General features: G+C 43.9%; 2 protein-coding genes across 4 annotated transcripts in view; one reads left to right on the forward strand and one right to left on the reverse strand.

The window, feature by feature from the left end:
- Positions 1–6,876, reverse strand: part of IGSF11 (immunoglobulin superfamily member 11) — a 137,983-nt gene extending 131,107 nt beyond the window's left edge. Inside the window, exons 1-2 of the mRNA XM_079305701.1 lie at positions 6,746–6,876; positions 103–238 (exon numbers count right to left, since the gene is read on the reverse strand). Of these exons, the coding sequence (XP_079161827.1) occupies positions 103–238; positions 6,746–6,781 (172 nt within the window). The 5' untranslated portion in view covers positions 6,782–6,876. The remainder of the gene's footprint in view (positions 1–102; positions 239–6,745) is intronic.
- On the forward strand, positions 6,844–9,591 carry TEX55 (testis expressed 55). Of its 3 annotated transcripts, none has more exons than XM_079306100.1 (4): positions 6,844–7,023; positions 7,936–8,404; positions 8,675–8,737; positions 9,387–9,591. In XM_079306100.1, the coding sequence occupies exons 2-4, from the start codon at positions 8,240–8,242 to the stop codon at positions 9,438–9,440; spliced, it is 282 nt and encodes a 93-aa protein (XP_079162226.1). In that variant the 5' UTR covers positions 6,844–7,023; positions 7,936–8,239; the 3' UTR covers positions 9,441–9,591. The 3 variants fall into 3 exon arrangements, with proteins under 3 accessions (XP_079162226.1, XP_079162224.1, XP_079162225.1); XM_079306098.1 differs by having other exon boundaries at positions 6,981–7,118; XM_079306099.1 differs by lacking the exon at positions 6,844–7,023 and adding an exon at positions 7,399–7,422.
- The last annotated feature ends 7,726 nt before the right edge of the window (positions 9,592–17,317 follow it).

Below are 17,317 nucleotides of genomic sequence, written 5' to 3' on the forward strand. Positions count from 1 at the left end.
AGCACTCCTTTCCTGGTTCATTCCCTAATGCCCTCTTTGACCACATTCCAAGAAAGTTGCCAGTATCCATCCTGCCCCCTTACACACGTCATCCTAGATCACCTGTTTGCAGCATCTGGCTCCCCCATGCTCCCGGGAGAGCACATCTGGTCTGGTTTCTATTGGTACCGAGACTGCTCCAGGCTTTCCAGAAACAGTAGTTATTCAGAATGAGGTGGAGCATGCACTTCTCCAATCCCTGCAGATTAGAACAATTATGAAAGTTAAAGTGAATTACCAAAGATGTGAAATGAATGCATGTGAAAGCATGTTAAGCTCTGCATGGATATTTGGAGATAAGTGACCTTTGTTTTTGTTTAATTTTCACCATAGTGAATGGTGACCATTTTCCTCCTGTATCAGAATCCTCATACAGAGGTTTAGTGCACTACAACTTCTGCACATTACCTCACACCTCACACTAACTTGTCTTAACTCCTTATATAAACAAGCCCTCAGAGGACTGTTTTTTTCCCGTCATATGATGGTTCATTTTGTCACAAATTGAAATGCATCGGAGAACACAATTTGCAATGAATTTTCCCTCAGTTGTGCCTGCAGTGACATCTTTGTTGTGAATTGCTGCAAAACTTCTCCCTCTGCCTAAGCTTATGGGTTTGTTTTTGGTTTTTTTTTCTTTTTCACACACATATATTGGAACAGCTTATAATTGGTAAAGCAGCATCTCTCTACCACGCAGAAAGGGAACTGCTGGTCTGGTCTCCAGGTGAGGTGCAGAGATGATCTAGGGAGATTAACTGCTGGGCTAAGGATCACACAGGCTGTCTACATCTGAGCATAGAAATCATCTAAACCCAGACCTCTTCTGCCCCCTCATCTTTTCTCCTCATTTCAGTGGGTTTTTCCTTATTAGAAATAGACAATGAGCTTCTTCAAACCTCAGGATCATGCCAGTTTTCTGGGAAAGAAAAAATAAAAATTACTGCCATCTGCATGACTACCAGCAAGGGACAAATCTTTCCCTCTCCCCCTCAAATTCCATCCTCCCTTCTTACTTAAGAGCAGTAGGAGACCTTCACATTAAGATACTGAACCCATCACAGTTGGGATAGACAAAATGAAAAGGGAGGTGATGGAGGCTGAGAAAATGTATTTTTAGTCATTTCAATGAATTATGGAGATGTGAAGCTGATAATTTATTGAAGAAGGGAAACAGGGGACTCTATGTAAATGTTTTCAGATGAATAATTAATGTGCCTTTCTAGCACCAGGGGGTCTTTAATTAAAGCCACTGTTAAACAAGGGAAAGCAGATAGGCCTGGTTCCTTGCAGCAGCTAATTGCACCTTCCCCATGTACAGCTACGATTCAAAGACAAAGTATTATTTGCATCAATAAAGAAGGACAGATCCTACCAGAGTGAGTAGCGAGAGACTGTAGAGGCCAGTTGAGTGACTATCCTGGTTTGGAGGACCGGTGTCTGCCAAGAAAGGCAGGAGCTTCTCTTTGAAATGAAAAATGTGTAAATCCCCTCCCTTCAAATTATTACAATTTTGAAATTAAGGGCATCTCAGGCAAAGATATGGGAATTAGGAATAAAAGTTCTTTACTATGAAAATTAAAAATAGAAATACAATATTACAATGAACAAAAACCCAAAGCACTGACAGACTCAGAATACAACCTGACACCCCATCAGTCAGGGTGTTGGTAGCAGTCCAATTAAATGGTGGCTACAGTCCTCCTGCAGTGGCAGATGTGGTTCAGTTGAAGCAGTGCTCCTGTAGAAGGGTGCAGGCTTCCTCTGAAGGTCCAGTGATGATGTGGAAAGGCCCACAAAAATCTCAGTTTTTATCTAGGTAGGAAAGGCTTGGTTCCTCCCCCTGGCTGAAGCATTTTACAATGGGATTATTTAATTTTATCAGTCATACAGTGGAACTTAATGGCCCATTAGCAGATGATACCTTCCTGGAAGAAGGATGGGTTGTGGAAAAGATAAAGATGATTGCCCCACCTGGTTTTAAAGATGGCCCATTAGCAGATAATATTTGTCACGGAAATAACGATCACTGCCCCACCTGGTTTCAACAGATGGTGATAGAATACACATTTCTGGTCACATCCTGCAACCCAAGACAGCGACCCCAGGCTTAGGTGGTCTGCATCATATTTTAAGATAGCTTGGCATACAGGCTAAATAAGGGGGAGTGGAAAAGAGAAGACAAAGAGGGTACTCTGGCCACAAGGCTTTGAGGAATGCAGAAAGACCCTCACAACCATCTGTGGATTACAGGCTCTTCAAGAGGGACCTACTGATAGGGTTATCCAGAGTCTTGCTGTCACTGTGTAATACATTTGCCTTCCAAAATCCTATTCTATATCATGCCTGCCTTCCTGTTCCAACACCAGGAATAGGTTCACATCAGAGGGGAACACAGTAATGAGGCGGTGTTCACAGGATGGAGCAAAAAGACAAACCAGAGTCTTCCCAGTACCCAGCAGCAGTCTTATGCCCAGCATCCTCCTCAGGCACCACTCCCTTATCTGAACTTCATGTCTGGACCCTTCCTTCCTTCAGGGGTTTCACAGCTGATGGAGACAGGATTGGATGAAGGTTCACTGTGGACTTCAGCCAAAACACAGCATCCACCCTCTCACATCATGTGATGGTGAGACCAAATTTAAGCCTTCTGCCTTACAAGGACTGGGCCTCCGAGGTCAGCGACTACTTTCCAAGAGAACGTATAAAACCATAATAGTTTCAGGAACTAGAATGGGACAATAAAGGTATGACAAAACTTGTCTCAGTTAATACTGGTGAGGAGCTTCTAATACAATCGCAAATATGACTTATTAAAATGCCACGGAAACAGCAGGTAAATTTCCAAACAAAGAACAGTCTTGTTTTTCTTGAGAATGTTATCTAAACTAGACACAGATTAACTAGTTTTGACATCTCAGCAAAGAAACTATCCCACATTTTTCATTCATCATTATCTCCAGTAACATTCCTGGTAACATCATAGATGAGGGAAGAAGAGTCAGCTGAAACTCTATTTTTAACCAAATTGGTTAAATCTAAAGTAGCCTAAACAAGTTCCCAAAGCAAGTATTTCCAAACACAGAAACTAATAACATGTCTCTCCTTTACTGCCAAAGACTGGACTGAAGGAGACCTCGAGGGGCTATCTAGACTATGCCAAGTCATCTATGAAAGAGGTTTGCTTATCCCATTGCCCCCCACTTTCTGAAGCCATACTTGAGACACTCCCTTTCAGCAAACTTTGAGCAGAAAGACAATTCAGAGAACATCCCTTCAAGAAGGGTCTTGCTGATTTCTGTAAACATCTTGCCTTTCCTGAAAGCCCCGAATCTTCAATATTGAGAGTATGTGTTTTCTGTTTGCCCACACCAATACTCATGACAGGCCTGACATGCCTGCGAGCTCAGCGAAGGTCTACTGCTGTGCTTTGGGGAGGCAAGCATTGCAAAAAGTTCTAGAGGCTGCTGCACTCTGAGGCCCAGCAAGCAGCTATGAGGCTCTGCTGCTCTCTGCTGGGAAATGCGGGCAGAGTCCATGCTGCAGGAAGTGCTGGGGGAAAGCTGCACTTGCCAACACACAAAACTCAGAGCCACCTGTACAAGCGCGGACACATGGGTATAAGTCTCCTCTTCATCATCACTGCCAGAAGCACTGCCACATCAACATTTGCTGGTACAGGAGCAGTCTGAATGCAATTTAGCAGCCCCAGCCAACTCTCTTCCCCTTGCACCTCAGCCTCATAGAGGAGCTGGCTTTCTCCATTCTCTTGCACTAAAACCTGTCTCCTCCCACCCTGTTTTCTTCTCAAAAACCCTCTGGATTGAAAGCAAAACAGTTAACCCACCACTGAGGTAAGGAACCAATGTGCAGGGCAGCCTCATGACCCCACAGACTCACCAGCCAGGACACAGATGAGCAGAGATGCCTTCCCATGGACCCCAAGCCTCTGACTTCCAGCCTGGGTTTTTTTTTTATCATTGTTCTGTGACCTAAAGCTAGTCTTTGTTCACCAGAGCTCAGGAGGGCTTTAACTATGTCTGGCTGTAGCTGTGCAAAATCAAGAGTTTTCGGACTGCAGTGTGCAGAGAACCACAAGACCCTGGCTGTTGGTATTGACTAGGCTGCCACAGCTCATGGATCATGAGGCAGGTGAGCTCCCTGCTCCAGCCACCAACCTCAGCCTTGGGGAAACCCTGGCTTCTGACAGCAAATCCTGCACAAAGGAGGGGGACAAATTGCCCAGCCTGGTGCTGACCAAGGCCCTCTACCCCTTTAAGCAACGACATTTAAATTTGTTGATATGTTTCATCCCATGCATCTCATTACAATTTTCAAGTAGCAGATGAGGCAACCAGAATTTGAGACAGGCGTTTTCAGGATTTGGCTATTATATACGCATATTTACAGCTCAGTAAAATAAGAAGAAATATTCAAAGTAAACAGACTGTGGAAAGTGATATCTTCCAGCTCTCCACTGCAGACTTACAAGAAACCAATCAAAGAGGCTCAAGAGTGGTTTGAGCATAATCTATTAACCCAAAAGGGGCTGCATTGCTAACCAACATTATTTATAGTGAGCAGCTCAACCATCTCTACTGAACAACTGTGCGATGCTGCGGGGACAAATGCAGTGAGTTACTACAGAGACAGAACAAAACCAGCAGCAGGTCTTTGTTACAGCTGTTAGAAAAAGCATCCCCAGGAGACAGACACTGAATCTCTAATGGCTAACTTATTTCTCTGACAATTTATTTAAGTTCTAACTTAACAGCAGGAATGATAGCCATAGTTACACAGTGATTCCCAATAAAGGAGTGCATTGCTAATCTGCAGCTGCTGTTTTCTTACTTATTTCAAAGTGTTTAAGTTTCAGACTTAGCATACGGTGCCATATAAATAATAACATAATAATACATTTTTGCTTTCCATGTGTAGAAAAATGCCATGTGATTTATCTTACATAAGCATTATATTTAAGGCATTATTTTGCTCAGAATTTTTAATGCATTTAGAACGCATCTTCTGCTTTTTTTAATGTGTTCTTTTGAAAGAATAAACAGAGCAGTGGTGCTTATTTAATAGAGTCACTCATCTTCCTTCCCTGTGCAAAATCCAGCTTTCCAGACCAAGCAGCCAGATCCCTGCAGTAGGCAGTGGGGTTGGAAATGGAGAGATCTGCTGTTTACCAGTGAGGCACAGATGAAAGGAACACATGGGGCTTGAGATTTACCCACAGCATGACACTATTTGAAGCCAGCTGGCAGCTAAGAACTGAGGAGAAACCCATGGGAGAAGTCCTGCAGGGAGCCATGCTGTGGAGAACACAGCACTGGGATGGCTCAGCACACAACCACCCTAACACACAACTGATATCAAGATGCCTCCTTCAGATAAAACTGTATCAGCAGTTACAAAAAGCCAGTAGTCCCATGCTGTCTGGAATCATCACTGTCACATGGAGAAATGGGAGATGCAAGAAGGGATCAGAGAGGCCATCCTGGCATCCCGTGAGTGCAAACAGCAGTGCTCCAGTGCAAGATGATCTGAGTGGTCAGTGTGGCTGAGTATATGGACAGTATTGCCATGAACCTGGTACTGGAGCAGTGAGGCAGCTGGTTCTCTTAAAAGACCAGTGGCATAACCTGAAAAACACACACAAAGTGAATTGCTCTGAATGGAAGTGACATCTATAAGTTTAGAACAGCTTATGAAGTCCTGGATCTCCCCTCCTCCCATCCCCATAAGCCCTCATGGCAGTTTCAGCCAGTTGTTTCAAACCATCTCTTGTCAGACTGGAGTATGAACCACAATATGTCAGAAGCTGGTTCCTGTGGTAACCCAGCACAGCTTTTATCTTTATTCTTTCATCTCCTCTTTGGGGAAAACTGGCAGTCTGTTTATTTGCTTTTTCTGATGAAGTTCATCACGCAAAACACCAACTGTCTGATCTGTGTAAAACTGAGGACAGGAGAAAGTATCTCTCACATCAATGTACATGAAAATATTTCTCTCAGCACACTACTACCCTACCTCTTGCTTCCTTGCTTCCCTGCACAAGCTATTTGACATGTCCTTTCCCAGGACCGAGACCAGAACCAGCACCAAGACCAGAACCAGAACCAGGACCAGAACCAGAGGCAGGACCAGAGAAAGGACCAGGGCCTGTGCCATCTACCACCACCAGTGACATCCTGGTCTGTACAATTCCTGTATCAGGAATTGTGTGAGCAGCAGGACCAGGGCAGTGATTGTCCCCCTGTACTCAGCACTGGGGAGGCCACACCTCAAATCTAGTCTCTTCTGAATTGAGCCCACTTCTGAGTCCCTTAACTACAAGACATTGAGGCACTGGAGTGCATCCAGAGAAGGGCAATTGCATTGGTGAAGGGTCTGGAGCACAAGTCCTACATGGAGCAGCTGAGGGAGCTGAGGGATGCTTAGCCTAGAGGACAGGAGGCTCAGGGGAAACCTTATAACTCTCTTCAACCTTAAACAGATTGTAGTCAGGTGGGGGTTGGTCTCCTCTGCCAGGCAACCAGCGATAAGGCAAGAGTATTGAGCTGTGCCAGGAGATATTTAGGCTGGACATCAAGAAGAATGTCTTCACAGAAAACGTGATTAAACATTGGAATGGGCTGCTCAGGGAGGTAGTGGACTCACTGTCCCTGGACATGTTTAAGCAAAGACTGAACTTGGCACTTACTGCCATGTTGCAGCAGCCATGGCGGTGCTCGGTCATCGCCTGGACTCGTTGATCAGGGAGGTCTTTTCCCACCGATTAACTCCGTAATTCCCCCCGCCCTGCAATTCCATCCTCACCCAAAATGGCCGTACCGCCACTCAGCGCCCGCGCGACACTGGTGGCACCGCCCACCGAGCACGTGACGGCAGTTACCTCGGCAACCGCCGTGACCGAGGGTGGGGAACAGTGCCGGCGAGGGGCAAAGAGCCCCCTACTTCTCCCTGCGGAGCCGGGGGCAGGTGAGAAAGAGCCCCGGCTGGGAACCGCTCGCCCCGCTTCCCTGGCTGCACCGCCCCGCCTCGTCCCCTGCCCTTCCATGCAGAGCCGGGGGCAGGTGAGGGAGATCCTCGGCCGGGATCGGCTCCCCCGCTTCCCTGGCTGCACGACCCCGCCGTGCCCCCGAGCGACCCGGCCCGGTCCCCCACCGCCCACCGCCTCCCTTCTGCACGAAGCGAACCCCGTTACGAGCGACCCATTGTCCCCAGGAACAACACCCTCTTTCCCAGTTCCAGGGGGATGAGCTCAGGTCTTGCCCCACCTCGGTCCTCCTCCAGCGCCCCGCTTCAGGCAACATTGCAGCAACCGGGACTCGGGATGCGAGGAAGAAACAGTGCAGGACTGCCTGCACTCAGTCACAGGTCTAGAGATGGGAGTGTGGGGCAAGGATACAGCACAGTCCACAGCCAGCTGCTCAACGGGTAGATGGGTAAAGCCTGCACAAATTTCTGCTGCTGCTGTCAGGGAGCAAACGTGTTGTTGCACAAAGCAGGGAATGAGGTAGGAGCTGAGGGCAGCCACACTGCAGGCAGTGTGCACATAAGAGGGCTCACCTCTCAGGCATCCAGGGGACTTCCACAGAGACAAAGCTACCTGAATACACACTCAGAGTCACCCTAGGAAAACTAGTCAGTAAGTGAGGATCAGGCACAAATACAACTGCTGCATAGCTCAGACCAATTCTGAAGGCCTGGGTCAGAGGTTAAGTAGACTTCCTGTGATTATGCAGGAGGTGCAGGTGGAACCAGTCACAGAAATAAACCCTATTAGTGCATGCTTTAAGTGTGGCTATGGTATATTTGCAGAGGATGTGCTGTGTCTAGTCTTGAGACAGATTTTAAATACTCTTATTCTTTATCTGCTAAATATTGTAGCAAGGGTTCAATGATTATTCAGAATCTGAAGTGGAAGAAGCTGCATATCACCAGCTGCTGAACCACCTGAGGATCACACACCTGTAGTTGTATCCCCACATCACTAGATGACTTACCTGGCATGGAAGCACCAGCATCTGCAGCCCAGCAATATGTAGTGGAATTGCCAGTGTCTGCAGACCAGCTGGCTGTCAAGAAACCAAAGTGGTTCTGAGCACCACTTCCTGCACGTTGTATAGTCTGCATCCAGGGAAAGCTCACCTGAGATCAAACTGTGGGTGAACTTCCATGTTTCAAAGTCAAGATGTACACCTCTGAATCCTCACAGGATGGCACTAACACTATTGAGACTGTGTTGTCAGCAGCAGAGATTACATTTGAATCATTGGAGAATCCAGAAGCTTTTGGAGACCCATATCAAGATGCCGTGAATTATGTGGAGGAACATAAAATTCTACGGATATTTCAGGTGAAGTACATATTTCTAATCTTCTTCCAGAGGCTTATATGAGAAGTTTGGCCTAAAGTTAGCTTGAACCAATTTATCCCTTCTCCAGACCCCTCCTTGTCCTGTGCTTTCTTAAGCATAAACTAAAGAAAAAACAATAGAAAAGAACCTTTGGCCATCTTTGGTGTCTGAAGAGATTCTTTCTTTTTAAGTTTCATATAGCATTGGAACAGGAAATGCAGGCACCCCTCTATCCAAGGTTCAATAATTCTTTCCTTCTGTTTGTCTCAGGATATCACAGAAAAACTGCTGATCCAAAAGCCTGATGACCCCTTGCAGTTCATATTGCAGGAGGTAGGGTGTCTTGCTGAGGCTCTGTGGGGATGGGATCAGCTTTGTTGAGCACACTCAAATCACAATCAGCCTGGGACTCTTTCTCTGATTGTGTCTGCTGTCTTGGGAGGAGGAAAAGTACAGGCAGCAGCAGAGTGCCTAGTGTGCAAGGGACCATGTGTGCTCTGAAAAGGAGGAAAGGTTTGGGAAGGGTGAATGTGCCCTGGAATTACCTGAGATGTAAGGGAAGCTTCATGACAGAGATCTTTGTGACTCTTCTCGAGCTGCCTCTATCCCAAACTGGGAGGGAGCACTCTTTCTGCCCACATCCCCCTATTCAAAACAGCTGTGTCTGTTGATCCTGCAGGGTATTAAAACACAGGTAATTCAAAGTCAGTGAAGTGAGACAATAGTTTGGGAGTGAGTTAGAAATGGGGGTTGCTTCTTGGGAGAAAGAAGAGGTTAGAAGAAAGAAAGCAGACAGAGGAAAAGAGTGAGTGTCTTCTTTCATTGCACTCTAGTCAGTCAAGAGAAACACCATCTTTGAGGTTTGCTATTGGTTTCATGGTGTACCAAGCACAAAAACTCCAGAGGAATGTCAAGGTCAGTTCTGGGCATCAGTGTGAAAGCAAATAAGCTTCTAAATGACTCTCCTTTTCCTTTTGCCCAGGTGCAGTCTATGATAAATGCCAAACAAGCAGAACCAGAGAGACTATCGGAATAGAACAAAGATGTGTAGCTGTTTCTAGAAGAGGGCCTGCATACTCATTTTGGCCCCCATTGACCTTGCTGTTGTGGTATTGCCACAACATGACTTCAGAGCACCATGTAGTCATTGGCAATAACTTGGAAAATATCTGCTTGTCTGTCTCTTGCCTGTTTTTTATGTTTTTTATGCTTGTGCTTCCCCTTGGATTTAAATCCAGCAACCAAGTTTTGGTTTGGAATCACAGACTGAGATCTAAGTGTGCATAGATCTGTATGCACATATGACACATCTTGAAGAGGCAGGTCTGCTGAACTTCTATGCATATAAATCCATAAATCTCACATTTAGGCCTCTCCAGGCTGTGCCTTTCTGTGCAGCTCAGATAATGCAAGAACAAAAGCAAGTAGAGTCACAGAGCAGCCCTGGACAACCCACCACCACCTTTTTTTTATGCTGCATTGGTGACTTACTGTGTCCAGTTATGCAGCAGCACCAATGCCTATCTAATATGCTGGTAGTTTCTGTCTGGGCTTTCACACTGCCTCCAGAGCTCCTCTAATGCAAAAAGCTGTCTCTCTCTGCCTCTTCCAAACACTGTATACAGCTGTATCACGCTTAATCATCACTGTTGGACACTGATCACTCTGCTTTTTGAGGTTGCCCTGCCTATATCATTGTAAGTACAGTGTATAACCAGAACAGTAAAGCAACAGTTGTGCACACCTTTTATGCTTTCTGAAGATATTGTCACTCAGGAATGTGGGAGGTGAATAAAAGCAAACAAATCAAAATCAACCACTCATAGCCCAGAGAATTGAGTGCCAAGGTGCATTTCACAAACACATAATTTGAACTGTGTTTGATTTTTGAAACACATACAGTCCTTATACTTACAGATAGTTTTCATACTATCCAAGTGTCTGTTTCTACTCTGTAAAAATCTTTTTTATTTCTTCTTCATGTCTCTTGCCTGACAATTATTGTAAATGTGCAACAGAGCATACTGTTATTTTGGCTTAGTAGATTGTCTGTGTGCAGTAGATGCCAGAAAGGGTTTTTATGTCACTATAGGCTTTTATTTTTTTAGGCAAGTGCTCTTATTTCCTGATGAATGGTGGTGTATTCGCAAATGACTGTCTCTATGGCTATGAAGAGAGCAGCATAAAAACTTCCATCCATCTATTTTTTAAAAAATTATAAATTATTATTGGGTTGTGACATTCTCCACAGCACAGCTTGGGCACTAAAAGTCTGGAAATAACAGAGGGCAAGTATTCGGCATACAAATTCCATGTGTGAGATGTGTTTCCTTTCTATCCAAGTTTCTCCAAAAGGATCAGTTAACTCATGTGTTTCAAGATTGAAGGCAGGTAAGCACCCTTGTCTTTCATAGGGGAGGGATTATTTTCAAGGTTATTGTGAGCCTAAAGATGGTTCAAGATTCAGATTAAATCTTCATTGGTTTTATAACAGTTTTAATGTAGATTTGGCATCTAGGTCCCACTGCAGAAGTGAGATGCTTTTGAAATCCTACTTATCTCCAGCAACTGGAAAAATCTGACACTGAGAATCTGACATTGATCTGCTTACCAATTCTTGACCAAAAATGTATCAGGGTGGAAATGTATATGTGCCCTGTCCTAATGTATCTCTGGGGAACAGGAAATGTATGGAAGATGAACAAAATGTTTGAAGCCTTCTCATCTCTATGGTCATTTGTCAGCACATTGTCCCAGGAGATGGATAAGCTGACATGTCTTTGAATTTTGTTGTAGAACAGGATTAGAGTGCCTTGGGGTACAGCCTTCACTGTATATTTCCTGCTTCTGTCATTTGGGTATTGCCTTTTGTTGTTCTTTTTTACTTACAAAAAGGTTTTGACCTGTAATATGTTCTCAGACTATAAGTATATGCCTTCAACTTCATGTCAGCATTAAGGGAGTTATGCAAGGGAAAATCCTTAATTCCTCTCTCAGGTAGGTTGAAATGAGCTGGAAACCAGTCTTCTTACAGGTGACAGAAGTTTTGCAGGAGAGGCTGTACCCGGTGTTCCTCAGTAATCTCAGGGCCACAGTTTTCCATTGGTGCCTGGGTACCTCATCTCATGCTAACAGAGTTGCTGTATGGTAGCAAGAAGTCCTTCCCAGTACACATAAGACAAAGCATCTGTCTTGTCTGTTTCAAGAAAACAGTGTTTTCTGTTACTTTCTTTTTACTAAGGAGAAGTCTTTCTCCTTTGAGGAGCAGTTTTCTAGAAATGAATGAGGCTGTACCCAGGACAAGCTCTATGGGCTTGGAGTTGGCATGTGTTGATAGCATGAGACTGGGGAAGGCAATGGGCCAAGGACAATCCTTTCATGTTCACAGACTTGAGTGACACTGGGGATTATATCATCTCTGAGCAAGGACTTTGACCAGAAATCTTGTGGAACTTATAATGAGCTAAGGAGAAATGTCACTTCCTTCACCTCAAACCTTTCTTAAGGTTTTGAGATCGATCTTAATTTTATGCAAACAAAAAAGCATCCTGCAGAATGTTTGCAGATTAAGGTGCTTAAGGTAGTATCATACAGCTGTATTTTTTGATCTGCTTCTGAATTATTCTGAAAAACACACTCTAGCTCTAGAAAAAATCTTCACATTAAGGCACTGCTGTTTGTGTATAAGAAGGCTTTTCTGTGCTGAAGAAAAGTTAGATTTAAAATGGCAACTTTTAGTGTAATCTTAATTCCAGAGTGATTGTCCCTTTTCCACAATTTCTTTCCAAAACCATTGGATTGTTATTCCTTCTAAGTGGGCATTTATCAACATGACGTTAAATTGTCATTAAATTTCTTGCTTTGAGTGCTCAAAAGGAATTTCTAGTTCCTTGTGTGTAACTGAAACTAATCCATATAAGTCCTTATAGCACACTAGTCACAGCACATTTGAATGCCCTCCAGAGTGCTAAGCAACATGACTAACATCTGTTGTTTGCTCCTTCTCCTCTCTACAAGGGAAATGACTGTGCACTGAAGTGCATTCTTTTAGAAAGTGTGGTTTGAGCATTTTTTACCACACCTGTGTATTTCTGTGCACTTCTAATAGAAAAGTCGTGAAGTGGAAGGTGTGGAAGTTGGACGTAGTTTGTGGTTCCCAAGGATTATTCCTCTGCGATATAAGCTGGGCACTGAGAAAACACATTATTTTCAAGGAAGAGATTTTTTTGTTCATGCATGGACAGGCCCAGGATGAAACACCCAGTTCATCTGCCAAATGGCATGATCTCATAGTGCCCAGACTGTTTCTGTTGTGAACCTTGTGCTCCTCCAGAGGCAGGATGCAGAGGAGCCAATCAGGAGGAAATCGTAGTCCCTGTGAAATAGGTCTCTTGGACCAAAACATCAGTTCCTTTTCCTGCCATCTCTGTATGGAACTTGAAAGACTCAGCCGCCCCAAGCAATACTGAAGTTGCCTGTGTACTGCTTCTAACCAATGGGAAAAAAGTGTAACAGCTGATTAAAAATCCTTTGGAAAGTTCACACAGTCTCTGCTCTGGTTCTTAGGTGGAGGGCACAGGCAAGACCTCCCTTCAATGGGAAGCTACTTACAGCATGAGACATTCCATTGTGACTCACTGGATATGAATTACTGCTGCTTAACATGAACTTTAAGTTAGTTAAATGCCATTGATTTCAAAGTTTCATAATTGTTTGAAACTCATAGTAGGCAGCAGCAACTGCTTTCATGTCTGAAATGGAAGAAAGTAACCTCTGGGTAAAGTCTAACAAAGAGCTTAGCTAAAGAGAGCTCTGGCTGAAGACTGGAAGTACTAGGAAAGGGAATATATTGAGGCAAATTGATCCAACTCTGTCTGACATGCCTCCAGGTTGTGTTCCAGGGAAAGCTTCTCTTGACCATTCTTTCATCCAGATGAAATGGAGAAAATGAAAAAATATTTCCTTAAGGTCACGCAATATTATCCATGGCTGCATTCCTTTTCTGGGGACTGTCCTTATGGACAACACTGACATAGCAGCATCACCAAAAGCTCATGGGCAGAGTTTGACATACAATAATGAAAAGGACTTCAAAGAGACATGGATTGGATGAATAGTCATTCATCATCTCCTGGATAAATATGTTGGGCTGGAATGTTGCTGCAGGACATTAATTTAGGCAAAGTAGATGCAAGAGATTTCTATGTATATATAATTCAACACTGGAAACTGACTGTGGACACCCCAGTTGTTGATCTGTTTTAGAAATTCCTGGTATGAATGAATGGAGTGGCTCTTCTCCCTCAAGACTATCATCTCAATTCTCCATGCAACTCCTCTCATGTCCCAGTCTGGGGTTCCTCCTCCCTTTGCCCCGAGATCACCCCAGAGGGACACGAAGGGTGGTTCAAAACCTGGTTTTCCCCGAAGCCGCCGAAGAGAGACTGCCGGAGACGGTTTTCTCTTTTTCCAAGGACAGTTTATTATTTCTTATCTCTGGGACACTTTGCCTGGCCAGCAGCGGTCTGCTCAGCCTGGCATCCATGGTGGAATCTGCCTGGTCAAGGCAGGGCTTATCTTATATAGTTAGTACTACGTATTACATGTTTACAAAATTTTACCAATACAATACAATTTTATTAAATGGTCCAGCCCTGACCCCAACCAATCCAAGAGGCCAATGTGTCACCCAACATGGATGACATGGAGAAGAAGGAGGAAAAGGTGTCCACCCCCCAAATTCTCCATCTTGGCCACGTGTCCCTTATCATAAACATTCAAGAAAACCTATTTATCTACGTTCTAACATTGTAATTTACACTCATCATTATTTTCTGTGTCTCTTCTCTCAATGTGGGCAGATTCTCCCAAGGAGCCAAATCCAGCCCCTGCAGCTCCTGGGCAGCACTCAGGGGTCTCTGAGGGGTCTGCCAGGGGGGTTTTTGCACCCCCAAAGGAGCCAGGAAAAAACCCTGGACTCCCACATCTCCCCCCTCTGTTTGCAGCAAAAAGACCTCCTTCACGGTTTTGTCCAGAGCCCTTTTCACAGCTTTGTTCAAGGCGTGCCGAGTGCATGGGATGATGCATGGCAAAGCAATGAGAATAGTAACAAGCTCCACTAATATATAAAAACCTACTTTCAAAATTTCTTTTTACAAAGGTAAAAGATCAAAAAGGTCAAACAGACCATCCAGGCACAATAACTGTGCTAGAACTCGGAAGGATGGTTTGTTTGAGACTACAATATAATTGCTATATACATTCTAATTCGGAGTAACATCCATTGTTTGGTTCTTTTTCACCCCTAAAACATCACATACAATTCCAAAATCCATTGTTGAACCAAAAATTTCTAATTCTTTTGGTTTGAAAACAGCCACAGGGAGAAATTGAACCCACACATGCCATCCATTCACAGGAGTTGTCACAACTCACATCACCCATGAAGGGATGCCCTCTGGAATGGGCCATTCTTTCACTGTCAATCCCACCAGACATGTTGAAAATGGCTTTTTTGCCTGGAATGCCTCAAACAAATTGTTTTCAACCCCACTGTCCATACTAAACTTTCCCAAACACTCTCCCTTGGCTGCATCACTGGTAAATCCTCTTTTTCACCTAATACAGTTGACAAAAAATAAGATACAACAGCATATAAACAATCATTTTTCACTGTCAGTCCTTAAGTCTTTTAAATTTTGTTTGAAGAGAAGTTCACATCCTTTTTCCTTGATGTCTGCCAACACTCCCCTTGGAATCTTGGCGGCTTGTTGTACTGGATCATTGTGAGGAGGGTCTCCTGCTAATTCTGCCATGGTGAGGTTAGCATGAGCACCTCCTTGGTATTTCTTTCACAGCTCCTCCAAAGCTCTTCTCCATCTGCGCTCCCATATAAGTCCTTGTGTGTCAGTAAGTATCAATGACACAAGAGATTTCATGTCACATGAAGTTAAGTCATATTCATTGAGAATACCTTTTAAAAACTGTTTAAAATATGAAGATCCCAGTCCATAATCTCTAATTGCCTTAATAAAATTTTTAACTAAATCATGATTTAATTTTTGCCATCTTTGGTTTTGTCCTTGTGAGTCATAATTCACTGGCATGGCTATTTCACCAGTCCCAATTGCAGGACATTTTCTGCTTCTTGTCAAGTCCATTCGAATATTTGTCCAATCAACTAAAGTATCTTGAGCTGCTGTTGCAGGTCTGTGTGTCTCTGTAGGAATTTGTCTGTTCAAAGGTATTACTTGTTGAGATTGAGGCCAAGCTGCTGCCTCATCCATTTTTTGATTCATTGGTATTGTAGAAATCTGTGGTCCTTGCCGCATTGTTCATTGAAAAGTCCTTGCCCATTATTGTCATCAACCTTGTACTTCCCTTTATTATCACTTGTACTGGAATTGTCCTTGGAGATCTGTAAGATATGAAAACCCATTCTATAATTAAAAGAGTGTCTTTTTTGTGTTCGTCCCAATGAAAAATCAAACCATATAGCTGTGTTTCTTCTCCCAACACTACTAAATGGAATGGTAAAGAGTCCACGTATCGGTGTGGAGTGGCAAGTGCCACAGTAAGTCCTACTAAAAATCCATTGTCAGGTACATGTTCCACTGTGAAAGGAGATCTCTTCCCCATACAGTGAATGGCTTTTACACGAGCAATAACTGTCTTCTGTCCGGGTCCTGTGGATGTTACTGAATTTTCACTTTGGAGGCATACAAAACTTCCTCCAATGCCTGTGATTTGATCCAAAGGTACAATCAAGTTCCATTCTCGAGGTCAGAAAATATATGAAATCACTGTCACGTCCGGTGTTCACCATCCCTGTGATGGTTGTTTTCCTGTTATGGTATATCAAGTCCCAAGTAATAGTTGGCTGTTCATGGGTTATGTACTTCAACCATAACGTGTGTACTTCGACATGGTCATTGTAGTGTGGATGCCCTTCGCCCATCACCGGCATTGCTTGATGCTCCAATGGATGCGATGGCAGAGCTATCGCTTTTGCCAGTTGAGAATTTTGTGGAATTGTCAATGGGGGTCGAAGAGCCCTTGCTAAAATTGTCATCTCTTCGAAACAGTCTACTGAAACAACAGTAGGATACATTGTCAGTCCAAAATTGCTGCACCGGTCTCTGCTTATTATCAAAAAATCTTGTCTCTTTCGGCACGGTGCTTTCAGTCCTGTATGTATAGATGCAGATTCTTCATTCAAAAAAAAACAAGTCACTTTTGAAGCTGACAGGATGTACTGCGTTCCTGGGCAGCAAATCCCTGTCACAGGGGATGTCCCCTAACACCCTGCTGAGGGAGTCAGATTGACGCTCCCCGACAACTGTATTGTCTGTGCCGGTGTTGTTGCTGTTCCTTGTTGCACTGCCATCATTTCTGTCGTAGCACAAGATGGTCCTGCACTTCGTGTTTTTTGGCAGTGGCAATGGTTTTCTGTCCACATCCGTCAGAGAATAACATTCACTTGCCAGATGTCTTCCTCTGCGACATCTAGGGTAAAGTTCTGGTGGCTTGGAAGTCTTTGTGGATTGAGGACAATTTTTCCCAAAATGTCCAAAAATTCCACAGTCGTAGCATTGTCCTTTAGATGGATTCTTTTTCTTCTTAAAATTTGCAAAAATCTTTTCATGTTGTTCTTGAAGAACTTCCGTCATTTGCTCCTTGACAGCTGAAGCTGTATGTTGTGGTATTTCAATCTTGCTGCAGGCTTCAACCATCTCCGTCCTCTCTCTGTGGAGACACAAACAGAACCCTTCCCCCAAATGCTTACTTTGTAAGCTTTTCAACTTTCTCTGTCTCTATATTTTTGATCAAAACTGGAAAATTTTCCCTTGTACTATTATTTCAAGTATTATCTAACAAAGAAAACAAACCCAAAGTTTACAATCTTCTTCAAGT

This window comes from Erithacus rubecula (genome assembly GCF_903797595.1).
Source record: "Erithacus rubecula genome assembly, chromosome: 1".
Classification (NCBI taxonomy): Eukaryota; Metazoa; Chordata; class Aves; order Passeriformes; family Muscicapidae; genus Erithacus; species Erithacus rubecula.

Excerpts from the sequence above, each read along its gene's own strand:
- TEX55 (XM_079306100.1), top strand. The coding sequence starts at position 8,240 with ATGTACACCTCTGAATCCTCACAGGATGGCACTAACACTATTGAGACT. Across the intron at positions 8,405-8,674 it reads AAATTCTACGGATATTTCAG|GATATCACAGAAAAACTGCT; the intron begins GTGAAGTACATA and ends TGTTTGTCTCAG. Across the intron at positions 8,738-9,386 it reads TGCAGTTCATATTGCAGGAG|GTGCAGTCTATGATAAATGC; the intron begins GTAGGGTGTCTT and ends CCTTTTGCCCAG.